The sequence below is a fragment of the Erythrolamprus reginae genome, chromosome 1, assembly GCF_031021105.1.
Source record: "Erythrolamprus reginae isolate rEryReg1 chromosome 1, rEryReg1.hap1, whole genome shotgun sequence".
Lineage (NCBI taxonomy): Eukaryota > Metazoa > Chordata > Lepidosauria > Squamata > Dipsadidae > Erythrolamprus > Erythrolamprus reginae.
This window is the reverse complement of record NC_091950.1, coordinates 268,467,305-268,494,623: the sequence shown is the minus strand read 5'-3', so window position 1 is coordinate 268,494,623 and position 27,319 is coordinate 268,467,305. Positions and strand designations below refer to the sequence as shown.

The 27,319-nt window shown below is 40.3% G+C and overlaps 1 protein-coding gene across 3 annotated transcripts in view; it reads right to left on the bottom strand.

The window, feature by feature from the left end:
• ASAP2 (ArfGAP with SH3 domain, ankyrin repeat and PH domain 2) overlaps positions 1–27,319 on the bottom strand; it is a 131,499-nt gene that overhangs the window by 3,860 nt on the left and 100,320 nt on the right. For 2 of the 3 annotated variants that reach the window (XM_070732959.1, XM_070732960.1), the window contains exons 15-27: positions 26,670–26,803; positions 25,832–25,926; positions 23,631–23,820; positions 19,598–19,683; positions 19,294–19,409; positions 17,038–17,105; positions 16,138–16,251; positions 13,958–14,210; positions 8,843–9,004; positions 7,733–7,892; positions 6,382–6,443; positions 5,788–5,894; positions 1,587–1,709 (exon numbers count right to left, since the gene is read on the bottom strand). In XM_070732959.1, coding sequence (XP_070589060.1) covers positions 1,587–1,709; positions 5,788–5,894; positions 6,382–6,443; positions 7,733–7,892; positions 8,843–9,004; positions 13,958–14,210; positions 16,138–16,251; positions 17,038–17,105; positions 19,294–19,409; positions 19,598–19,683; positions 23,631–23,820; positions 25,832–25,926; positions 26,670–26,803 — 1,670 coding nt within the window. The remainder of the gene's footprint in view (positions 1–1,586; positions 1,710–5,787; positions 5,895–6,381; positions 6,444–7,732; positions 7,893–8,842; positions 9,005–13,957; positions 14,211–16,137; positions 16,252–17,037; positions 17,106–19,293; positions 19,410–19,597; positions 19,684–23,630; positions 23,821–25,831; positions 25,927–26,669; positions 26,804–27,319) is intronic. The other variant, XM_070732961.1, reaches the window with a different exon arrangement.

Genomic DNA, 27,319 nt, shown 5'->3' with positions numbered 1-27,319 from the left:
GGAATCCCTTCATTTTTGCCGGCGCTGCTTTGAATCCCAGTGAGGGGAGCCTCAAGGAAATCCCAGCACTTCGGGAAGTCCAGAGGTGGGGTTTCCCTGCGAGGGGAGGCTCAGGGAAATCCCAGCACTGGCAACAGAGGTCCGGAGGCGGGGATTCCCAGCGGCGCAAGGCAAAGGGGGTGACTTTTGGGATGGGGTTGCGCGCATTATTTGCTTTTACATTGATTCCTATGGGAAAAATTGCTTCGTCTTACGAACTTTTCATCTTACGAACCTGGTCATGGAACGAATTAAGTTTGTAAGACGAGGTATCACTGTATTTCTGGCATAAATTAGGTGAAAACAACCTAGGCGCAGCTTCAACACTTTTCCCTGCTTTGAGCATGCCGTTATCATTGGCAGAATAACAAAATATTGTACAGGTACATATAACCTATGCCCAAATGAACATGTGATGGCTGGTTCACATGACGTGTTAGGACAGTGGCTGGGTTCACTTCCACATGCTGAGCTACAAATGACACAACTCCAGTTTTGCCTACTGTGCCAGCCTCACCATACAACTAACCTATGTGCATACCGTTTCCCCTGGTGAAGATCCAATTTTCTTGCCTGAGCAGGAAGAAGAGCTTAAATGTTGGAGGATGAGAGGGAGGGGCTTCATGGCATAGGACTATATTACCTACGGGTAATATGCCTCATGTATCCCAGCGACCTGTTAGGGCTCACAGAGTTGGCCTTCTCCAGGTCCCGTCAGCCAAACAATGCCGGCTAGCGGGCCCTAGGGGAAGAGCTTTCTCTGTGGGGGGGCCAACCCAGTGGAATGAACTCCCCCTTGAGATTCGCACTGCTCCCACTCTCCCGGCCATTCGGAAGATGCTTAAAAAGCCCTGATGCTGGCAGGCTTGGGACCGTTGAACTTGGGGAAGACTGAATGTAAGGTTTCAATGTTGGATGAGTTCCGTTGGAAAGGTTTTTAAAAATGTTTTATTGGGGTTAATTTTTAATTTAGTTTAAAACTTTCAATTTATAATGTGCTTTTGTGTACTATTTGTGTACTGTATTACTTATGTTGTAAGCCGCCCTGAGTCCTTGAAGAAGGGCGGCCTAGAAATCGAATCGAAACGAACAAACTCTCTCCCAACTCTTTTGGAAAAATTCCTACAGCAGCATTGAACCTAATATGGACTTGGTTAACCAAGAACTTCCTTTCCATGTTCCACCAAGAAAGCAAAGAAGAGCCTTCAGGAGCTGTCACTAGGTGTCTCAGCACCTTAAAATAAATGTTCCTAAGTGTGTAACTTCACTGAATTCTGGGGATAGAAGGACTGGGCTGGCTGGGGAGAACAAGAGGGCATTACTCCACTCCTGATGTATCCAGATAATGAGAATTCTGTACAAAAGGAAGGAATAAAGAAAGTCTCCAGTTCAAAGGAGAAAGAATTTCATTTAGTAGATACTTCTGAAACAGATTGCTTCATCCAGGAAATCAATTCTGTTGATCGTTGCTTTATTTTTATAACTGCAGACAGCAAACCAGAATGTTTAAGTCACTTAAAACCTTGGTTGAAAACAAAACTACTTACCCACCACTCCTGGTCTTCCTCCCCATCAACTATGATGACATCACCTTCTGAAAACGTTAGCTCGTCGAGATTATCTGCTACACAGTTATAGATTGCTTTTACTCTCTTGGGCTTTGTTTTTGACTGTAATGAACAGAGAGAGATAAAAGTAACCCGGCTACAAACAGTGTCTCTTCTCAAACAGACAGAAGTAGGAGACCACAGGAAGAAGCCTTAAACCAAAACAGGTTACTCATCGTGTAAGTTGAATGTTTTCTATTTTGGGTAGCAACAGTTCTTCAGAGTTTCCGGTCAATTTTTTAAGGTTTATTTGGGTAACTGAATAAACCTGGGACTATCACTCAAGCATGACATTTAATGCATTATTTTTCCCTGCTCATATTCTTCAGTACATTTGCCTTCTAGTACAACCTTTCTCACTAGCATAGGTCACATGTCGGATCTCTGATAGCATTCCATCATAATAGAATAGAATAGAATTTTTATTGGCCAAGTGTGATTGGACACACAAGGAATTTGTCTTGGTGCATATGCTCTCAGCGTACATAAAATAAAATATACATTTGTCAAGAATCATGTGGTACGACACAATGATTGTCATAGGGATCAAATAAGCAATGAAGAAGCAATATTAATAAAAATCTTAGGATATACGCAACAAGTTACAGTCATACAGTCAACGTGGGAGGAAATGGGTGATAGGAATGATGAGAAAAACTAGTAGAATAGAAGTGCAGATTTAGTAGAAAGTCTGACAGTGTTGAGGGAATTATTTGTTTAGTAGAGTGATGGCATTCGGAAAAAAACTGTTCTTGTGTCTAGTTGTCTTTGTGTGCAGTGCTCTGTAGCGACGTTTTGAGGGTAGGAGTTGAAACAATTTGTGTCCAGGATGTGAGGGGTCAGTAAATATTTTCCCCGCCCTCTTTTTGACTCGTGCAGTATACAAGTCCTCAATGGAAGGCAGGTTGGCAGCAATTGTATTTTCTGCAGTTCTGATTATCATGATAAGTTGCAAAAGTCAACAGCCACCACTTCTATTTCTGAGAAGCAAGACATCTCTCATTGTAGGGGAAGATAATATAGTTCCTTCTGAAACATGTAAAAGGGTTTTCTTCCAATAAGCTATTCAAATAGTGGACATTTCACTGAATTAATTTCAGCGAGTTAACTTATTTTGTTTGCTTTTCTGAATGGGCATCAGTTAATTGAAATGATAACAGGTAACCCTCGATTTACAACTAAAATGTCTGTCACTAAGCAAGACATTATTAAATGAGTTTTGCCTTATTTTATGATCTTTCCTGCCACAGTTAAAGTGAATCATGGCAGTTGTTAAGTAAGTAACATATTTGTTACATGGATCTAACTTTCCTATTGGCTTTGCTTGTCAGAAGGTGATCACATGACTCCAGGACACTAAAACCATCATAAATAAATGTCAGTTGCCAAGCGTCCAAATTTTGATCTCACGGCTGTGACAATGCATACGCGCCGGGAGACACCCCTTCCCCTCAAGCAGGTGCCAAAGTGCAGCAAATGTGCACACAGAGGGTGGCTGCTCGCTTAAGGAAGGTCTTCGGACACGGCTTATCTCCTGCCCTAAGGATCTGGCCATTATCTTGCCATGTCCATCCCCCCGCACAGCTCTTCGGCCGAGCATAGAGGGTGTAAGTTCCAGCCTGAAGTGGCAGGAAACAAAGGCTGCTTTATGCACAAATGTGGCGCGAAAGCAAGTACAGGGCCACTTCACTCCTATACTGTTGTGGTTAGCTCTGGCCCAGCTCCTGCCCCAAGGACTGTGGATGTGGGGGAGACATCCACATGCTGCAGGCCTGTTTTGCCCCCAGTGGAATCTGATGATGAAGGCTCCTCTGACCAAAAAGACATGAGTGACAGGGAAGAGGAGAGTGTGGCAGACAGCTCAGAAGGAGATCAATTCTCTAGCTCCTCCTTGGATTCAGAACAAGAGATAATGATACAGCCACGCATGCGGAGAGGGATGCATAGGCAACAACAACTCAGAGATTATTATCAAAGAAAATGAGGCCACCTGTGGTTGGGTGGGGCTGTGGTAATTAGTGAGACTGCTATAAATAGCAGCCTGTGGGTTTGGCCATTGTGGAGGATTATCTGATCATTGTGTTTCACGCCTGCTTTGCTGACTTTGACCTTTTGTGTGCCGATTTTCCCCCGCTTTGAAACTAACCCAGAGCAAAGTGTGTGTCACTTTGTGAAAGAAGAAGGACTGTGAATTGCCTCACAGCTGCAAGGTAAGTATCACAGAACTGATAAGGGACTTGTACAAATTACCAATGTTGTTTGGCGGGACACAGGGGAAGAGCCTTCTCTGTGGCGGCCCCGGCCCTCTGGAACCAACTCCCCCCAGAGATTAGAATAGCCCCCACCCTCCTTGCCTTTCGTAAGCTCCTTAAAACCCACCTCTGCCGTCAGGCATGGAGGAACTGAGATATTCTTTCCCCCTAGGCCTCTACAATTTATGCATGGTATGTTTGTATGTATGATTGGTTTTTATAATAAGGGTTTTAGCTGTTTTAGTATTGGATTGTTGCATGTTGTTTTTACCACTGTTGTTATCCGCCCCGAGTCTACGGAGAGGGGCAGTATACAAATCCAATCAATAATAATAATAAAAATAATAATAATACTATTTGGAATAGAGTTTCGCAGCTTGTTAGCCACCATTCCCTGAAAGCTGCGCACGCGCCCCCCAAAATACAGCCCCACGTGGCCTTTTTCACGGCCGCGCGCTCCCCATCCCCATGCCAGCCGTGGGGGGGCGCGGGGAGGCGCCGGCAGCAGAAGGGAAGGGAGCCGCGGCCGCCCCTGCCTCCCCACAGTTCCTCCGGCCCCTCGGCCTTTCGGCGCTGCCCCCCGCCCACCCCCTCTGCTCCTCCGCCGCCTCCTGCCTTTCGGCGCGGCTTCTCCCGCACCCAGAACACACACCCTGCCCGTCTCACCTTTGCCGAGAGCACTTTCGTCCCCGGCTCTCGGCAAGGGGATTGCAGGAGAGGCGGAGCAGGCATTCTCTCAGCGGAGGCCGGTGAAGGTGATATTCAATGTCGGGGGTGCGCGAGCGGTTGCGCGCGCTCCCTATCTCCCTGCTAGCCCGCTTGGAATATTCAAAATAAGAAAAGCCTTCACCGGCGAAGGCTTTTCTTATTTTGAATGTTCCGGGGGGCTAGCAGGGGGATTTGGAGCGCGTGCAAACGCCCGCGCCCCCCCGACATTGAATATCACCTTCGCCGGCCTCCGCTGAGAAGAACGGAGAGAGAACGAGAGACAGTGAGAGCAACAGACAGCAAGATAGAAAGTGAGAAAGAGAGAGAGAAAGGGGGGAGAGAAAGAGATAGCAAGAGAGAGAGAACAAGAGAGAGAAAGAGTGTGAGAAAGAAAACAAGAGAGAAAGAGTGAGTGAGAGAGAAAGAAAACGAGAGGGAAAGTGAGAAAAAGAGAGAGAAAGAGGGGGGAGAGAGGGAAAGAGAGAGAGAAAGCAAGAGAGAGATGAGAGGAAGGAAGAGAGAGAGAGAAGAGTGGAAGGAAGAGATAGAGCGAAATGATAGAAAAAAGGGGAGAAAAGAGAAATGAGAAAATAATTGAGGCAGAGAATGACAGGAAAGAGAAAAACAGAGAGAGAAGTGACTCTTGATTTAAAGCATATGGTAAAAGCACTTAAATAATAACAGAAAAAAACCCCAGCACTCACCTATTTTTATGAATAGTTATGTTTTTGGTTTTGCTGGTTGATTTAGTTTTAATAGTAATGGATTTTGGTTTTTTTAAATTATTAATTTCTTTTAATAAAAAAGGGATTTTTTTCTTATTTATTTATTTATTTATTCATTCTTCTATGCCGCCCAGTCCCAAAGGGACTGTCGTTCAGACACTATACTTTTCCACCCACACCGAAAAAAAATTAGAGGGTACATTGTTGTTAGCTATAGTTCAACATACAAACATTTTTCTTGGAATAGTCTCAGTCGTTCGTGTGATATCAAGCAAAGGTTTTTTCCAAAGTGAGTGATACCTTCTTGTTTGTTTCTTGGTCAAACTGAGTGTATCTGAATTTAACAGACAACAATGCTGGCTAATGGATTCTGAAGAAATTAAGATTCTGTACAATATCTTTAAGTTTCAGCAAGAAAAGTTGCCAACTGCAAGAATGACATACTCTGCTACTTACTATTTGTGACTTTCTTGGCATTGGTGCTGGAGGTTGGATTGGCACTGATATATTGGAAGAAGGGGCAATTTGAGATCCAGCGGTGTCAGATGCAGAGGAAGAATCAACTATTATTAAACAAACAAAATATTAAAGCCAAGTTTAAAATAACAGACATCACTCTATTCTTAGATAATTTCTCATGTCATTACTCTTATTACCAAGCCAGTTTTTGCACCTCTATAAAAATAATCATCATGTGTCACATCAAACGCCTCTAACATATCACTAGAACCAAGGATGCAATTCAGCATTTAAAAATATAGATAGGGAATGGCACCTAAGCTCAAATCCCTTGTTAGCAAAACCATTACATTCATTTTCCCTGCGATTCATTTTTCACAACAACCCAGAAAAAATGCCAGGGAGATTAGTCACTACCTCCAAAAATGTAGTTGGGTTGATGGAAAAAATGTTGTTTAATTGTTATAGTGAACCTTTTTGTGCACAAAGCACATCACAAAACCCACATTGTGAAGTCAGCTCATGTACCTTTTGTTGGTTAGTTCTAAAGAAGTGGAAATTAACAAGACAATTTAAAAAAATAGTAATTACCACAAGACTGCAGAGATCCAGGGCCCTTACTCCTGTTAGTTAAGTTGGATGACTTGTCAGTCCTGTTTAGAAGGGAAGCAAAGGTTATTCTCTATCATTGCTTCACATTTTGCCCGTTGTCATAATCCCATTTAGTTTCTAAAATAACATTCAGCATGCTATTCTGTACTGCACTTTTAAACATGCTGACCAATATTCAACCACGTCTTAAATATCTCCTCAAAATAAATATCTGAAAAATTATAACAATAACCCCCAGAATGTTCACAAATGGTCATTCTACCAGTAGAATTGCCAGTTGCCACGCCAGGAGAAGCCTGAGGCTAAAGAAGGCTTCTGCAAAGCTTACAGGCTACAGTGTTCCGTCGATTTCCACGGGGGATGCGGTCCGAGACTGCCTGCGAAAGTCAAATTTCCGCGAAGTAGAGATGCGGAAGTAAATACACCATTTTTGGCTATGGACAGTATCACAAGCCTTCCCTTAACACTTTACTCACCATTATTACTGGTACTCACAATTGAATAAGACATTTAGTGATCCTGATATTTATAAACATAATTATTTAATAACAATTATTTCTTTTATTATTTATTTGCAAAAATTATTAGTTTGGTTATGGCGTATGACGTCATCGGGCGGGAAAAACCGTGGTATAGGAAAAAAACCGTGAAGTATTTTTTAATTAATATTTTTTGAGAAACCATGGTATAGGCTATTTGCGAAGTTCGAACCCGCAAAAATCGAGGGAACACTGTACTGCCTTTTCACTCCTTCCTTCAACTTAATTATCCCAGCAAACTATGAAATGGAAGTTTTGGAGAAAGCATGTTACACGGAGAGATGCAATTTGGTTTTCCAAGCTACACTTCTCTGTTTAACTGAGCAAGTAACAGAAACCAGAGGTAGCAAGAGAATAATCATCCTTTTACAGTATTTCTAGCAATATTTCTGATTGTCTCCAGTGTACCTTCACAAGACCGAGATAACAGGAATTTACATAAAATTAAATATTATACCACAGGTATTAAGCATGACTTCAGTTCAAGCTTGATCTTCTTTTTCATTACAATAAGGGGTGATATCCAGATTGTTCTTCCACAATTTTCTTATTAAAGCTTACCCACCTCCACCCTCCATACTTTGAATCCTATCCTGCCAATGTCTCTTTTCTGCTTTGTCTTGTTCATCCCTTAAGAAGGAATTAAATCCCCAGAACAAAACCTTCAAGAGCAGCCACTCAGTAGAAAGTGCAAATCAATAGTGCAGCTTAACTTTTAGCCACAGTTTGAGCCTATCTTTTTTTTTTAAAAAAAAACCAGAACTTTAAGAATGCGTATCCTCACAAATTACCCAGAAAGAGGCTTTTTCTGAGATATTCGACTTGGAGGCTGTGGAGGAAGTGGTGGCGGAGCGGGTTTGGCCTGCGGTAGGGTCGGTTGTTTTGACTGCTGGTTCAAAGCTTCAAAACCACAGGCTGCCTTTGCAGATGGAGGTGCCGAAGAGAGGAGGTCTATAAAAATGCATGGACAACAGTATTCGGATGATGAATGCCGGAATGCTTGAAACGAGTCCCTCCCATCCCCCCCAATGACATAATGCTTTAGAAAGTTTTATTTTTTTAAACAACAACAGAGAGAATAAAATAATCTTCTCTTTATACCAAAAATTAAGGCTGAAGACTCAGGCTACAATCCTAAATACACTTGTCTGGAATTAAATCCAATTCAATGAAATAAGAATATTTTTTTTGCATGTACATGGAAGGAACTGAATTGTAAACGGCTAACTGAACACAGACTCAGGCGTTGGATACATTACAGAAGTGTCTCATTTGAGTAGACTCACTTATGGGTATATCTACTTGCAATTCACTCTATTAAGATAGTATGGACAGAATATGCAGACTGCATGCATTCATTAAACAAGCTTTTCAAAATTCTTTGCTGTTTTCACTACAAGAGACACTCCTGGTGTCCCTCTGGAAAATCATACACTGAAAGCTAAACGGAAAGCTGATTAATTTAAAACACTTACAGGATATTAATTTTATAGCTGGTTAAACTTTCCTGAGAGGTGTTTTAACATCTTTTTAAAAAATGTATTTGTTCAATTTCTAAGGCTACCCATCTCAGCCAGGATCATCGCATCTCTAATAATGTTTTCCATAAAATATACACACAGCCCCAGTAAAATTTCGGAAGCAATCAATAGCAGACCGTCCCGATGCACATTCAAGATTACTGAATAATATCGCATACAATCTTTTAAAAGGTGAGGACAGTCTTTGCAAAGCCACCCGGAAATACCATGTCCTCAGCCCTACTCGAAAGAAACTACGATAGCAAGCCTACGTTCACCAGAGAGAAAGAAGAGTAAGAATGAGTTGTGGAATGGACAGTCAAGGCCAACCATGATTAGATGCAGCAAAAACCGAGAAAGCAGCGGAAAGAGCAAACATACTTGTAGATGTTACACGCAATGGTGGAACAGGGGGATGGACAGTTGGTGGATCTGATGAAGACCTTTGCCTGCTTATGCTTTCCATTCCTAAAGAATTTGTCTTCCACAGTGTGTTCGATGAAGGAGTTGTCTGAACAGCACTGCCAAGAAATGAAGACTGAACTAAAAAGAAAGGAGAACACTGTATTATTATTATAATTATAGTTGGCTGTGAAGTGAGCGGCTCGACTTCAGTGGACTGGCTGCAATCCAGAAGTACTCATATTTCAGATTTGGAGAAATATGGGGCCATTCCTCAGGCCCTGTTTGGACAGGTGTAGCTGTCACAAGTCATGTGACATCTAGGTCTGGTTTTACAAATGCAGAATACCTCCCATTTGAAGGTTCCACGCGCCAGGCCAACATTAATCCAGCAATGTCCTTTTTCTATATTCATGTTTTCAATATGAGCATTTAAAACACAGATGTTGCCACTCATGTTGAACTGTATTCTGAAATCATGTTCATTTGCAAGAACAGGAAAGTTACTGACAGCATCACAGAGTGGGATGCAAGTCTGCATTTTTTTATAAAAATGTTTTTTTAAAAAAAAAATTGGAACAAAGCTTCTGGATGTGTGCCAGTTAGTCAATTCAGCTACGGCTCTCTCAAAACTTTCATATTACTTTCAAGCGGTAATTTTCAACAGGGCACATCATCAAGATGTAATTATATTCCTTCATCCAATTTCTTTAACACACTTTTAAAACACAGAATTATTGATGAGTCATATAACAGTTTTAGCTGATTCAAGCCAGTACCATAAATGGTAATATAAAATCATGCTATTTAAGGAAATGGATAAACCAGGCAACTGAATTAAGGATGTACAGGGAATACAATTGCTTTCTCTTATGCCATTTGATGAGCTGGAACTTTAAATCTTCTGATATGATATGATGGCAGACAAAGCAATGATAGTTGCCCCCACTTTCCCATTAATTTTTTGTTTCACTTTTTTGTGGCAAGTCAGTTGCCGGATGTGCCACAAAACAGATATGTAAAGGGGCAGATGACAGATGAGGGAATGAATTGGCAAGTCACAACAACTATTATGTTTCCGGTTGCCTCAGCTGTATTAAGGATTTCTGATCATGTCACAGTTGGTGAGGTGGGGCAAGGGGTGTTATACATGTGGATTCATGAATCACTTCTTTCCTGATGATGTAACAATAGCTAAGAAGTATTTTGCTGGTAACCCCTGAACTGCAGCAATTGGTTTTCAAAAGCAGGAACAATAGCAAGGAAAGCTGCACCGTTTGTTAAGCTAGTGATCAGCAAAAGCAGCAGCCTAGTTTGCTGATAGGACCTGTTTGAGAGTACAGCGGTACCTCTACTTACGAACTTCATTCATTCCGTGAGCAGGTTCTTAAGTAGAAAAGTTTGTAAGAAGCCATTTTTTTCCATAGGAATCAATGTAAAAAGCAAATGATGTGTGCGATTGGGGAAACCTCAGGGAGGGTGGGGGCCCTGTTTCCTCCCAGGAGATTCCTAGAGAGGCCCCACAGAGGCTTCCCCCCGCCTTTTCCGGCCCTGTTTCCTCCCAGGAGATTCCTAGAGAGGCCCCACAGAGGCTTCTCCCTGCCTTTTCCGGCCCTGTTTCCTCCCAGGAGATTCCTAGAGAGGCCCCATAGACGTTTCTCCCCGCCTTTTATGGACCTGTTTTCTCCCAGGAGATTCCTAGAGAGGCACCATGGAGGCTTCTCCCTGCCTTTTCTAGTTACAGATTCGGAAGCTCAGGTTTGTAATTGGAAAATGGTTCTTGAGAAGAGGCAAAAAAAATATTGAACACTCGATTCTTATCTAGAAAAGTTCCTAAGTAGAGGCATTCGTAGGTAGAAGTACCACTGCATAACCTGCTAGTAAATCACAAAGGAAAAGAAAGGAACACCCAAGCTGATCTTGGCTGGGCTTCTACAGCCTTAAATGCAATGATTTCATTTTAATTATTTTTGTCCTCACAAAATATTAATTAAAAGTTTGCTCCTAGAGATATGGCACTATATTCTCTAATAGGGAGATGGACACAGAGGCATTATACCACAAACTCTAGGATTCCTTTCCTTTGACTGAACTGGATGGCATTGTGTATCCAATCACACTTGGCCAATAAAGAAGTCTATTCTATAGGAAATAACTTCCTGTGGGCACAACTTCACAACTGCTGCGTAGGCATTTTCCATTCAAAAAGTTGAATGTTCTGCCATGCCAACTTTGTTTTTTTGTATCTGAAGAAAAACCAAGAGAAAAAGGGGAAAAACACCCACATCAACCATCCATTTGCTTCAAAATGCCCACACTTGTTATCTCTGAAAGGTAATTCAATTTTCAAAGTGCTTTATTGTGCCCACCTTTCTGAGCTCTCAATAAGCAGAACAATGACAAAATCCTCATTTTACCAGAATGATTGTTATAAAATCTATGTTTTTAGCCACCATAGTCTCTTGAGGAAAGAGCAGAAAATATGTTAAAAATGGCAAAACAGAGAGATACACAGCCTGCAGCCTTGGAAACACTTTCCACATCTACCATCTACGTGGCTATGGCTGCTGCTCACAGGCAACCTACATATATGGGTCCCCAATTTACAGGCTGTATGTAGCCTGTTGGGAACCAGGCTGCGCAAGCAAAGGGCAAAGCTCAGTTTGCGCAATCGGTGTTCTCATGTGCCCCTGCTTGCGTTAAACATGCCCCCCTCTTCTGCTCCCCGTCACTGGTCTGCAGAGCCTGAAAGATTGGGAACTGTTGATATAGAACCGTGATGGTGAATCTATGGCATGCACGCCAGAGGTGGCACTCAGAGACCTTTCCGTGGGCATGTGCATCGTCACCAGCTAGTCTTTGCAGGCACCAGAGCGCTGGAAAACAGCTGGAAAAACAGCCCAAAAGCAGGGCATTTTCCAGCCATTTCTGGACCACTTTCCCACCATTTTTCGGCCCAAAAACAGCCTGAAAACGACCAGAAAAACACCCAAACAACAGGCATGTGTGCACCGGCCAGCTGGTCGTTCAGTTTCTGCTGCTTTGGTGCGCACACATAAACACACATTCCGGTTTCAGCACTCGATCTCGAAAAGGTTCGTCATCACTGATATAGAGGATGAATTTTTTTTATCAAGCTCATCTCTTGCAGTGACACACGAGCACACTCACAGAGCATATACAACTTCCACTCCATCAATGGAAAGAGACAGCAAACGGCCCTGACACACTAAAGACTTCTGACATTCCCTGAGTTTAGGATTAGATACACTTCTACGCCCTAACAACTGGTTTATCTGTAGTCCTCAACTTACAACCATTTGTTTAGTGACCATTCGAAGTTACAACAGCACTGAAAAAAACCTGACTTAAGACCATTTTTAACACTTATGACTATTGCACCATCTCCATGGTCATGTTATCAAAACATAGAAACATAGAAGACTGACGGCAGAAAAAGACCTCATGATCCATCTAGTCTGCCCTTATACTATTTCCTGTATTTTATCTTACAATGGATATATGTTTATCCCAGGCATGTTTAAATTCAGTTACTGTGGATTTACCAACCACGTCTGCTGGAAGTTTGTTCCAAGGATCTACTACTCTTTCAGTGAAGTAATATTTTCTCACGTTGCTTTTGATCTTTCCCCCAACTAACTTCAGATTGTGTCCCCTTGTTCTTGTGTAAATATAAGTCAAACTCGGATGCTTGACTTATATTTATGACAGCTGCAATGTCCTGAAGTCATGTGATCACTCTTTCCAAACTTTTGACGATGAGGAAGCCAGATTCACTTAACAACTGTGTTACTAACCTAACAATTGCAGTGATTCACCTAACTTTCCAAGAAAGATCATACAATGAGGCAAAGCTCACATGGAAGTTTTAGGCTCAATTGTGGTTGCGAGTAGAGAATTACCTCTATATGCTCAGCTCTTGTGAAGAAGAGGAAGAAGCTATCTATCTGAGAGCATATTCTTGGTGTAAAAACAGAAAACACACCAAGTCCTCCAAGAGAAAAATTCAAAATGACCTCTAGATACTTACAGCTGTTAAATTTTACATTGTACTTTTGGATTTTAAACTGATTTTCAATCTCATTTCTTGAATAAAACACTGAAACAAAAGGTTGAAATCTGATTTCTCTTATTCATAAATTATAAAACAGTGTAAATTCATGTTGAAAATCAGATGTAATCCATTATGTGAAAATTCTTCTCCCCCCCCCCCCTTCTTATTCTTCTCTGTTCGGTTTCTACATCTCGATTAAGCATTTGACCAAATCTAGAATATTATTTTCAAAGCCGACATACATTTTTCCATGTTTCTTTGTACAATTGATGCCATTACACTATCAAAAAAGCCACTAAATCAAGGAGCCTCTCTCTAAGCACAAGCCACATATTGTAGAAAATAATTTATACTATTAATTACTATGGTACAAGGTCAGAATTGTGGAATTTGTGACAAGGTCCAATTAGAGAAATAGAAATTTGGGGAGATTTAGAACAGTATAGATTTTCAAGCTGTTCGGCATATGTCACATTCATTTCCAAAAGAAGTCATTTATACATAGCAATTTGGTCACTAAAATCAGTAGGATGTAAGCGGTAAATCAAATATCCTACTTTAGAACTGAGCTGTTCATAGCCAGTAAACCAAAATTTCTACATTGCAAAATGATGTAAATATTTGTATTACTGAAGGCATTTAGTTCTGGCTTTTACATTCATTTGCATCTTCAAACAACACAATGGAATCATTTGTTCAAGGTATAAATTAGAAATCCCACGTGATATATCGTAATACAACAAAAATCGTTAATAAAACCTTTACTATTGTATGTTTGCTTTTTTGAAAAATCAGATCCCAATTCTAAATATAGCATTCAATTTCGGCATACTTTTCCCCTCTTCTCTGTTTTGAGTATACAGAGCAGTTTAATGCCAAGTTAAAAGGAAGCCATGCATATTGTTAATATTTATTTGGACAAACTGACAATCAACCCTACAACTTCAAAGGGGTGGTGGGGAAAGAACCAAACAGTTTCCTGCTATTCCTCATCTTGTCAAATACGAGAACGTTAATACCTTTCCCAATATTCCTGGGTGGCAAGGGAGGCGCATTGGTAACAGGTGCTGCAGGCTGAACCGGAGGTGGACTGCTGCTGAGAACGGCTCCATAGGTCTCATTTTGTAACAGACTTGGCATAAAACTTCTCTGTTTGTCCTTGGCTACATTGGCAGCGTCTCTTGCCAGAGAGGCAACATTAGGCTGGAGTTGGCTTGATCCTAGCTGGTAGAAACTTACAGGCCTGTCCTCTCTTCGACTGGGGCTGGCTTGCTGTAAAAAAAAGAAGAATCCAAAAGAGAGCCATGTGTCCATAAAGTACACAACTGTTGTGACATAAGGCAAATGAAGCTGATAACGTTCAATCATGCCTTCAAAGTAATACTATTAGTTGTGTCTTAACAGCCCTTAATCTAGAAACATAGAAACATAGAAGACTGACGGCAGAAAAAGACCTCATGGTCCATCTAGTCTGCCCTTATACTATTTTCTGTATTTTATCTTAGGATGGATATATGTTTATCCCAGGCATGTTTAAATTCAGTTACTGTGGATTTATCTACCACGTCTGCTGGAAGTTTGTTCCAAGGATCTACTACTCTTTCAGTAAAATAATATTTTCTCATGTTGCTTTTGATCTTTCCCCCAACTAACTTCAGATTGTGTCCCCTTGTTCTTGTGTTCACTTTCCTATTAAAAACACTTCCCTCTTGGACCTTATTTAACCCTTTAATATATTTAAATGTTTCGATCATGTCCCCCCTTTTCCTTCTGTCCTCCAGATTATACAGATTGAGTTCATTAAGTCTTTCCTGATACGTTTTATGCTTAAGACCTTCCACCATTCTTGTAGCCTGTCTTTGGACCCGTTCAATTTTGTCAATATCTTTTTGTAGGTGAGGTCTCCAGAACTGAACACAGTATTCCAAATGTGGTTTCACCAGCACTCTATATAGCAGGATCATAATCTCCCTCTTCCTGCTTGTTATACCTCTAGCTATGCAGCCAAGCATCCTACTTGCTTTCCCTACCGCCTGACTGCACTGTTCACCCATTTTGAGACTGTCAGAAATCACTACCCCTAAAGCTTTTTCTTCTGAAGTATTTGCTAACACAGATCTAGTGCTTCTCAATTATTTTCTGTTACACCCACTCCCAGGAAGAAGTAAACATTTTGTGACCCCAACTCTCTGCCGATGCATCTCGCGGCCTGCCCCGCCACCCCCAAATTGCGCCCCACTGTGAGATGCGCAGCCTACCTGACACTTGTACCAGTACCCCCATTGAGTTCCTCAACCTTGTGTCCAGGGCAACCCATTCTAAAAAAAAAATCTCTCACGAGTTCAAGAAGTTTGATTGAACTTGCGAGATGTTTTCTTTTAGAACGGGCTGCCCTGGACACAATGCTGAGGAACGCAACATAGGTACCAATAAAAGTGTCAGGTTCTACTCCCTGTGGCAAAAAGAGCATGTTCCTTGAGGTCATGCGCCTCCCGGCATCGCTCTGCACCCCCCCCCCCATTGGGGCGCAACCTCACTATTAAAGAAGCACCGCCTTAGTTTGATAAATGGGAATTTGGTGAATGATATACCAACCAGAGCAGCAATTTGTGAGTTTGTAACTATATCATGATTTTGGACAGCAATCATCCATGTTCTCAAAATTGGGTAATAGACATGAAAAATTACTTGCTCCTTGTTTATTCCTTTTTTGTCTGTCTCATTCACAATACAGGTAGTCCTCAACTTATAGCCATTAATTTAGTGCTGGTCTGAAGTTACAACGGCACTGAAAAAGTAATTTATGACCGCTTTTAACACTTACAACCATTACAGCATCCCCGGGATCACATGATCAAAATTCAGATGCTTGGAAACTGGAATGTATTTATGATGGTTGCTGTGTTCCAGGATCACGTGATCAACTTTTACAACCTTCTGACAAGTAAAGTCAATGGGGAAGCCAGATTCGCTTAATAACCATGTTACTAACTTAACAACTGCAGTAATTCACTTAACAAGTGTGAAAACGAAGATCGCAAAATGGGGGCAAAACTCATTTAACAATGGTCCTGCTTAACAATGAATACCTGGGGGTCAATTGCGGTCATAAGTCGAGGACTACCCGTGGCCTGTTACCTGAGAAATTAGAACTATTTAAGCGTGCTTCAATAAAACCACAAAGTATTTGAATGCATACCTGCAATTTTTCATCCACATCATCGTCACTTTCATCCAAGTCTTCATTAAGTAACCGCCATTCATATTCTACGTGAACATGAGAATTAAGTCTTCCGGCCAGGGCCTGAGTAAGCTAAAGGACCAAAGTGAGGCTTTATGGAACTCAGTCCATGTCAATGACTTAAATTCCAAACCATTAAACAGATCTGAAACCAAGTAATTTTTTATTCTTTTCTTTTTTAAGTGAAAAATTATGTTGAGGATATTTGAAGAAATTTATAAAGGTTTTGAATGTGAAGACTTATTTTATACAGCAAATAAAAAACATCCAATTGAGGGTCCCGTAATAATGCTATTTAGATACAATTATGTGACATGAATTACTGTATTGTAATTGAAATGTACAGTGTTCCCTCGATTTTCGCAGGTTCGAACTTCGCGAAAAGTCTATACCACGGTTTAAAAAAAATATTAATTAAAAAATACTTAACGGTTCCCCCCCCCCTTATATCATGGTTTTTCCCGCCCTATGTCATATGTCATTGCCAAACTTTCGTCTGCCTTTAATAAATATTTTTTTTAATAAACTTTAATAAACAAACATGGTGAGTAATAATCTAAATGGTTGCTAAGGGAATGGGAAATTGTAATTTCGGGGTTTAAAGTGTTAAGGGAAGGTTTGGGATACTGTTCATAGCCAAAAATGGTGTATTTACTTCCACATCTCTACTTCGCGGAAATTCGACTTTCGCGGGCGGTCTCAGAACGCATCCCCGGCAAAAATCGAGGGAACATTGTACTCCTTCCAGATGTGACTATGTACATGGAAGGGGTTGTCCAATGATATAATAGATTATACATTTACATGCCACTCCAACTAATGTAAGGGAAGATCATTATGCATAAAGCAAAATCTTACCAGCTCTTCACAGTGTGCATGCTTCAAGCGTTTAGCTATATCAAGTGGTGTTTCTCCAGCTTCATTTGCTATAAATCAATGAAAGAAAAAATTGGTTTGCAACTTTCAGGGTGTCCAGGGGGGAAAGCATTTTGAAATTCCCTGATATTTCCCTGACATTTCCCTGTAACTTGCAATCTAGTTAAGGCGCAGTTGTAGATGACGTTATACCAAACGGTTAAGCCATGGAGAAATATCGGTAACTGAGGAAGCAAGTACTTAGAAACATAGAAACATAGAAGACTGACGACAGAAAAAGACCTCATGGTCCATCTAGTCTGCCCTTATACTATTTCCTGTATTTTATCTTACAATGGATATAAGTTTATCCCAGGCATGTTTAAATTCAGTTACTGTGGATTTACCAACCACGTCTGCTGGGAGTTTGTTCCAAGGATCTACTACTCTTTCAGTAAAATAATATTTTCTCATGTTGCTTTTGATCTTTCCCGCAACTAACTTCAGATTGTGTCCCCTTGTTCTTGTGTTCACTTTCCTATTAAAAACACTTCCCTCCTGAACCTTATTTAACCCTTTGACATATTTAAATGTTTTGATCATGTCCCCCCTTTTCCTTCTGTCCTCCAGACTATACAGATTGAGTTCATTAAGTCTTTCCTGATACGTTTTATGCTTAAGACCTTCCACCATTCTTGTGGCCCGTCTTTGGACCCATTCAATTTTGTCAATATCTTTTTGTAGGTGAGGTCTCCAGAACTGAACACAGTACTCCAAATGTGGTCTCACCAGCGCTCTATATAAGGGGATCACAATCTCCCTCTTCCTGTTTGTTATACCTCTAGCTATGCAGCCAAGCATCCTACTTGCTTTTCCTACCGCCCGACCACACTGCTCACCCATTTTGAGACTGTCAGAAATCACTACCCCTAAATCCTTCTCTTCTGAAGTTTTTGCTAACAGTTACGCTTATTTTTGCTAGACTCTGCCAGGCAGTGCAATCTGTTTTTTTAAAAAAACATGATTTTCCCCCTGACTTTTAAACATTTTAATAGTTTGTTTTTTCCCTTGATGTATTCCGGGTTTTTTTCATAATTTCCCTGATTTTCCTGTTTTTTAGGTTTGCTGGACACCCTGAACTTTATATCACTAAAATACAATATAAGTAGCTTACATAATGAAAGCAACATTAGGAACAGTCCAGCAAAAGACAGACATATTAGTTCCTACATATTTTAACTTGCTTTCTTTAATATGGTGGCTCCATATATTTTGGTGTGCATCTCCTATCTCTCTCTGATCAGAGATCATATTGGATGAAAATTAAGGGAACCAAAATATAAGACATATACTGGCATATCAGGTGTTGGAGAGTGTTAATTTACCCATGGGACTAATTCATGCTTAGCACAGTGTCCACATTAAAACATAGGATATGTTTTTTCTCACTTTATAGAGTAATATATTGCCATCTGATTCCTGTGACATTGGGAATGATGCCACATAAAACTGTAGTATACTGTAGTAAAGCCCTACATGGCATCGGACCAGAATATCTCCGAGACCGCCTTCTGCCGCACAAATCCCAGCGACCGGTTAGGTCCCACAGAGTTGGCCTTCCCCAGGTCCCATCGACCAAACAATGTCGGCTGGCGGGACCCAGGGGAAGAGCCTTCTTTGTGGCGGCCCCGGCCCTCTGGAATCAACTCCCTCCACCTTTGTCGCCAAGGGTGGGGATAATTACCATCTTCTCCCCCCTTTTTTATTATGTTTTCGGCCTCACTGTATGATGGATTAGGTTGAATGAGTATGATTGTATAGTTAGGGATTTTAATATGTATTAATGTTTTTAAACTGATTTAACTTTTACTATTAGATTTGTAATATTAGATTTGTTGTGAGCCGCCCTGAGTTGTTGTGAGCCGCCCCGAGTCTTCGGAGAGGGGCAGCATACAAATCTAATAAATAATAATAATAATAATTACTATTATGTTGTGAGCTGCCCTGAGTCTTCGGAGAGGGGCGGCATACAAATCTAATAAACTATAACTATACTCATTGACTAAGAGTTCAAATTTTCTATCTTTTAGACGTGGCTCAATAATGTGCGTGTGTTTGTGTGTGCATGTGTGTGTGTGTGTGTGTGTGTGTGTATACATGAGTCAGAGAGAAAGCGGGAGAAAGAGAACGCAAACAGCAACAAATTTACCTCAGACCTTTATGTTCCCAACAACAAGGAGTACTCCTTTTTCTCTTTACCTATTTCAATTGAAGCCTTCCCTCTCAGAAGCAGTTTCAGGCACTCCACGTTATCCGTCAAACAGCAGTAGTGCAGAGCTGTGCTGCCTTTACATGTCTGCTTATCAAGATTGCCACTGCACAGAAGGAGAGAGAACAAAATTACTTGGCACATACAAGTATAGAAAGTTTTCCAAAGCTTGCTTGGTTTGAGATATTCAGGCAGTTGTTTCCATCAAACTTAACATTTACTGAAAGGGGCCTTTCTTCAATGCTGAATAATGAAACTGATATGCAAACAAGTGTTTAGTCACAGATGGCCCACCTGTTCTGTACCAAGAAGTCAACTATGTGAAGCGAAGTCCGATCTACCGATCGCACTGCAAGATGAAGGGCAGTTTCCTCTTGTTCCTGAAATACAAAAAACCAAAAAAAAATTCTTCTAACACATGTCAAGCAAAAGCATTTTAGTCTATGTTTGACTCTATGATTTATTGTTGCACTATACAATTTTGGACATTGTAGTCAAATTTAGCTTTCAAAATTATTTGAAACCTAGATTTGAATACAGTGGCCAAAATCAAGACGGTAATGCAAAATTAAGAGGCACCCTGTATTTATTTCTCTTTAGGTCTATTTTAGAGGATAAACTCCTAGGTCTCAGAAATTCACAGTGGATGAATACCAGCAGATGATATGGCTTCCCAAATCAACACAGACTGTGGAAATCTTTGCATCTCATTGGGAAACCAAGAACTCATTGTATGGAGGAAGAATGGAGAGACACACACTGCAAGATGCTTGAGGTCCAGTGTAACGTTTCCACAGTCTGTGTTGATTTGGGGAGCCATGTCATCTGCTGGTATTCGTCTCCACTTTCATTTTCATTTCTCCCACGACAGGATATACACATTTGTGTATCCATTTTCCTGGCATACAAAACAACTTTTGAAATGTTTTCTTTACAGGCTTGTTCACAAAACTGCACCAATGGTTCTTAAAACTCTAGATCAGCTGCATTCAATGAAGCTGAAATTTTAAATCAAATGTAAACAATAAAATTCATTATTATTATTATTATTATTATTATTATTATTATTTATTTATTAATTAATTAATTAGATTTGTATGCCGCCCCTCTCCGGGGACTCAGAGCGGTTCACAACAAGAATACAAAATCCAAATCCAATGATTAAAACAAGAATGGGGAAAGCTTCTTAAGAAGGTATCTGGATGAAGAGAATGTTCAAAACTATTTTTGATGAAACACAATGTAAAAAGGCAGGCTTATTTCAAACAGGGAACATCAGATTCATGTTCTCAAGATACAATTAATCATATTTCAATATTAAGATAACTCTTCCTAAATCAAACAACCCCCCCCCCTTTTTTTTTAAATGGTACATGGTGGTCCTTTTTCTACAGCAGAGATAGCGTGGGTTAAAGTGAGTACAGCATTTTTCCTCATACTTATACTACAGGTTAGGGTTCAAAAGCTGCCTGAAATGGCTCCTTGTGGAAGGATTCTTCTCTCCAGTCCTGGAGTTACAAGCCAGGAAAAATGGCTCAGTGTAACAAAGCTTGAAATGTCAGGAATACAAGAGAGACATTAAAACTCCTTCCAATTTACAGATTTTGTCAGTGCCTGAGTGGGCTGGATACTTGATCTACACAATAAAAGAAGGACCTTCATGATAAGTCCAATGTATTTTCCTATAGTAGACTCAGGGTAATGTAAAGTAAAAGAACATTGCGATGTGAGCCGGTGGCGAAGGTAAGTGGAACCCATGCCTAGCTAGCTCCCAAAAGATTGATATGATTTGTCCTAAAGTGGTGTAGAATAGTTAGCATCTATACATGTGTACAGTGATCCCTCGATTAGCACGGTCTCGATTAGCGTGAAACGCTGCAACGCAGTTTTTCAAAAAATATTAATTAAAAAATAAGTCTGCGCTAGTTCTCTCTCTCTTTCTCTCCCTGTTGCCGGCGTGGTATATGAGAGAGAAAGAGAGAGGCAGAGGTCGGGCGCATTACCGGGAGGTGGAGGCGGCGTGGGGACGCTGGGTGCCGGGGACACCGAGGAGGGGGTGGACGTGGCCTCTCAGCTGCAGAGCCGAACAAGGGCGGAGGCAACGGCGGAGTCCGGCGCTGGGGCCATGCGGGGCCGCTCATCCAGGGGGGCGTGGACTGGCAAGTCGCCCTCCTTTCTCTTTCTTTCTCTCTCTTATACCACACCGGTAACAGGGAGAGAAAGAGAGAGAGCGGAGGGCACCTTGCCGGTCCACGCCCCCCTAGATGAGCGGTTCCGCATGGCCCCAGCGCCGCCCAGGCAAAGGGGAAACCCCAAGATCGCTTGCCGCTTGCCGTATTGCAGCGAAGGAGGCGAAGCAAGGCAAGCGGCAAGCGGCAAGCGATCTTGGGGGTTTCCCCTTTGCCTGGGCGGCGGGAAGACCAAGGGAAGGTTCCTTCAGCCGCCCAACACCTGATCCGCTCCGCAGCGCGGCAGCAGCGAGGAGCCGAAGATGGGGTTTCCCCTTTGCCTTTACCCTATCTTCGGCTCCTCGCTGCTTCCGCGCTGCGGAGCAGATCAGCTGTTGGGCGGCTGAAGGAACCTTCCCTTGGTCTTCCCCGCCGCCCACACGCAAACTCCACCATCTGCGCATGTGCGGCCATGAAAAAAATGGTGCGCATGCGTAGATGGTGTTTTTTACTTCCGCACCACTATAACGCGGAAATCGATTAGCGCGGGAGGTCTTGGAACGTAACCCCCGCGCTAATCGAGAGATCACTGTATAAGGTTGTCTCAGCCTTCCATCCTTCCAAGGTCAGTAAAATGAATTCAGTCATGCCTAACTGAACGGAGGTATACATGATATGTATGCATCTGGGGAAAGATATACTATGTAACATTATTTACAATGTTTTACACTAATATTAAAAGCTTTGAAATTAATATAGATGAGCTGAATTGCTTAAACAAAAACATGGCTATAATAGACATGGCAAGTCTTTTTTGGATATTTCCATCTCAGTCATTTAGCTTTATGGGAAACGACAAAGAATACTTTAGATTGTGTTGCTCAGCTGTAGTAACAGAATCCAAAATATTATTTAGTCAATAAATCTCCTTTTAGTGCAAGAATAAACAATAGAAATAAATATCAAATGCCATTATTTTCATATATCAATGTGAGACTGGATGTATTGTTAACAGTATTAATATACAGTATATTCAATCAACATAATATACATTTTTTCACACACATCCAAACTGAGTTCCTTCAGTCCCTAGCAGTCCCTAAGCTGCTTTCCAGTGATACTTACTTAGCAGAAATACAGTTACTGCAGATGGGAAGGGAAGGGAGGCTCAGAACTCTGGAAGGTGTCAAAGGTTGGTGAGAAGATGTCTACATCTTCTACATAAAGTTGCATCTTAAAAATTATACGTGTCATGCTCTTGGTGGGGGTGGGAGATTAAACTTATGATTAAGTTTAAATATGTGTTTAGTCCTCTCCTGCAGAAAGTATTTCAATTATGACCCAGATTGTTGGAGGTAATATGGTGACTTTATAAACAGCTTAAAGAAGGCTGTAAAGCACTGTGAAACAAGTCTTAGTACAGTAGTACCCCTAGATACGAGCATAATTCGTTCCATAAGGGAGCTTGTATCTCGAGGCAACTCGTATTCTGGAACAAATAACTTTTTCCCCCTCCGAGATAACCAAAAGCAAAGATTCTAACCAAAAGCAAGGATTCTTGCGCCACCTAGTGGACGCTCGGCTCGTATCCCGAATTTGAGCTCGGGAGTAGAACAGAAATGTCTCTCCCCTCCTAGCTCGTATCTGGAAATACTCGCATGTAGAGCAACTCGTATCTAGAGATACTACTGTACTAAGTGCTATCTAGTTCTCAGTTTTTTTAAATGTTTAGTAAGAAATGGAAGGACTTTTCTTTTGATTCTTTTTAAAAGCAACACAGGAAGCGTGATAGTGAGTTAGTTATATTTGTGAAATTTGAAACACCTAACACAATAGCAGACTAATAGAGTTGAAAGGGACCTTGGAGGTCTTCTATCTAGTCCACCCCCCTGCTCAGGCAGGAAACCCTACACCACTTCAGACAAACGGTTATCCAATCTCTTCTTAAAAACTTCCAGTGTTGGAGCATCCACAACTTCTGGAGGCAATTTGTTCCACTGATTAATTGTTCTAACTGTCAGGAAATTTCTCCTTAGTTCTAAGTTACTTCTCTCCTTGGATCAGTTTCCATCCATCGCTTCTTTGCTCCTTTTGATCTAATTTCTACAAATAGAATATTTGTGTTTAAAACTTCGTTAACAGAAGGTTTCTGTACATACATGACCATTTGCTAAGGGAATTTTCTCGGTTAGATCCACCCCGTCAGCATACACTTGAACGAGTCCAAAAATGTCTCTTGCTCTGACTGCTTCACAAAGGTTTTGTAGCTTAGTCACATTGTCAGTGTATTTTTTTCTTGCATATTTTCTTTCAATATATTTGGCATTAATATAATCTTTTCTAGCATTCCTGCAATGAGATATGGCATACGCTGTAAAATGGTGCACGATGAACAGCTGAAATACAGTACTCGTTCTGCAAAATATATAATGATATTCATAACACTCAATAAAAAATGGCTCATGTAAACGTCATGGATTTTATTCGCAGCATTGTAGTGACCATCCCCTCCTCTGACACATCTGTGAATGCGTTGCAGTTGTGAGCATTGATTTATCCATTGGAAAACAATGATACAAATATGTGAAGATAAAAATCCCTAGGTGTTTTTCATTTCCCCAGCTACTTTAACAACTGCTAATCAATTCAACAGGTATGTTCCCTAAATTATTCAAGGGAAATTTCTAAACTGAATTTAGAAAAAACCTTGATCTAATGCTCTTTTTATACCTGAAGTCTTTGAAGCAGAGGTCTTCAAACTTGGCAATTTTAAGACTTGTGGACTTCAACTCCCAGAATTCTCCAGTCAGCTATGCTGGCTGGAGAATTCTGGGAGTTGAAGTCCACAAGTCTCAAAGTTGCCAGGTTTGGGGACCCCTGCTTTGAAGTCTTGAAAGTTTAACAGTTTAATATGGAATTAACAGAAAGTCTGCTAGATATTCAGAATTGCCATGGTTGCATAGTAGAAAGGGAATTCTGGGAGACAAAATCCACACATTTTGAAATTGCAAAGTTTGAAAACCGTTGCCCTAAAGTTTCCCGTGTGGTAGTGCTAATTCTCATAGTAAAAAGTTGCTGTAGAAAGCCCCTCAATTCTCCAAAACTGATTTTTGAATGTGGAAGGGATGCTGAAGACACTACAATAGTAAGGGAAATCCTCAGCATAATATTCAATTCCAACTGGCATGGACAGAACCCAACAAAAGTCTGCGTCTACAAGACTTTCTACTCCCCACCTACATGCACAATCTCCTATGCATGCCCAAACTTTGAAGAAATTTTGCCTGCAAAGTGGAAAAGGTAGTTCTGTCAGGGGGAAAAAAGGACCACAATGATTTTAAGACTGCCAGATGACTATTTATAGATTCCTAGAGGGAAAAAACTCCCATCATCACTCTCTCTCCTTGACACGCTAGAATTTTCCAGCAATTAACAGAATCTTATTTCCAAATTAGTTTTCATACTACAGCTTAATCGCTATTTTAATATCTCGGGTACTGTCTTTGGGAAGAGCTTATTTGCTTTGATTTATACCAGTAACTAACAGTTATTGCTAGACGTGATAACTGGTAGTAAATAATTATAAAAAATATAGGATTCAAAAAGTTCACGTTTCTTTTAAAAATAGCTTTGTGTGTTCTGATTACAAATGGGGCTAGGCTTGAAGGCAGCTGGACTAGCATCAGATGGTCTAATTCTTGATTTATCTGTGTGACTTAAGACATCAACAGAACCTTTTAAATATCCTAAAAAAAAAATTTTCTCCTTTAGCTTTTAAGATCCAATAGAGCCAAAAGAGCCAATCTCTGTTAAGTGACTACCATTAGAAACATAGAAAAATAGAAGACTGACAGCAGAAAAAGACCTCATGATCCATCTAGTCTGCCCTTATACTATTTTTCTATTTTATCTTAGGATGGATATATGTTTATCCCAGGCATGTTTAAATTCAGTTACTGTGGATTTACCAACCACGTCTGCTGGAAATTTGTTCCAAGGATCTACTACTCTTTCAGTAAAATAATATTTTCTCATGTTGCTTTTGATCTTTCCCCCAACTAACTTCAGATTGTGTCCCCTTGTTCTTGTGTTCACTTTTCTATTAAAAACACTTCCCTCCTGAACCTTATTTAACCCTTTGACATATTTTAATGTTTCGATCATGTCCCCCCTTTTCCTTCTGTCCTCCAGACTATACAGATTGAGTTCATTAAGTCTTTCCTGATACGTTTTATGCTTAAGACCTTCCACCATTCTTGTAGCCCGTGACTCACTAAGTCAGAACTCATACTAATTCCATTCATACATTACGCCACGACCAACACAAAGTATCACTGGACATTCCATCTTTCATACTTACATATCGCTACTTGGATTGGGTTTGACTAGTTCATCTGCTGGCAGACAAAATTCCATAATCTCATTAAATCCTGCATTCCCAATATTCTTAGCAAGCTATTAAGATAAATATCAACAAATTGTGTGAATAAAACCAGTGGCTACTTAAATACAATACTTCCAATATGAGGCATAAAAAAACCTGAACATTTGAATTCTGCAGCTGTAAATTTTACTTTACGGACAGGTTTTTTGACATTTCAATCAAATAAGATAGATTAAACAAAAACCAATTATTATCTCTACCAGTTTATTTGAAAATATTGCTATACAGTAGAATTTCAGTTTTCTAGATCTCAGTACAATTGCTTTTACACACAATGGACCAAGTTCCTTTGCAATTTGAATCATTTGCATAATGATATTGCAAAACTGAACAACATTCACAAATATAATCTCTATTACTGCAAAGATGAAATACCATTTTCTATACCAGATTTTTGTGAGGTATGAACATTCCCTTTCTGGAATTATCTCTTAAAATGACATTTTACTGAAATATGTTTATTTTAATGTAATACAGGCATTTTAAGGCAACATTTAAATATATGAATTAAATCTCAAAGAAGCTAACAGGTTTTTCAAGATATGTGTAAATGATTTTTCTTCTTCCCAGTTCTTTGAATCTTTTGTAGCTATCTTGTATAGTAGAAATTCAGTGGCTTTATAAGGAGGAAAACCACTTTAGTAAGTTTTCCTCTCTGATAGAAGGTTGCTATGGAAGGAAGCCTACAAAAATAGAAGACACACTTATGCTGACCCTCACAGGTTTTTTTAAAATAGAAATACTTTTCATTTACCAGCAATTCAGATGTACCCAGCACATCTAATGTAAGCGATTGCATTCTGGAATAATGGACACCAAGTTCTCGGTGTATTCCTGAACATTCAATGCAAGTTAAAATGCCCAAATTTGTTGAGAGCCAGGTTGGATCTAGAAGAGAAAAAGTTAACAAGTGGCCATGACTCCACGGTTGGACAGGGTGCTGAAATCATAAATTCAAGAGACTTGTAACTCACTTCTACTGGCAGCAATTACACTTGTTTTATTTATAGAATGGAAATTCTATAAGGGCTGTTTTATCACAAAGAACTTATTTTATACTGTATATAAACACAAAGAAGCTAAATTCCAACAAAGGGCCTATCTGTAATTAGATTTCCTGACTGATGCTACTTTTTTGACAGTATTATAAATGATGCTTTTTTTTTATAACAGGAATTCTCAAATCTCCCCACTTCTGCCCCCTAATTCTTAAGATTAATCTTAATTAAACTGCCCAAAAGATTTTATAATTTGTTCTAAGTATCTCCTTGTTTCCTTAAAATATTCTTCTTTCCCCTTGTCTTGTGAATTATCAAAAAAGCTATTTCGTCCTACAGTATTTGTTTGTTTGCTAAGTCCTTGGGCTGCAAACTGGGGATTCAGACATTGTTTGTACTGATGTTT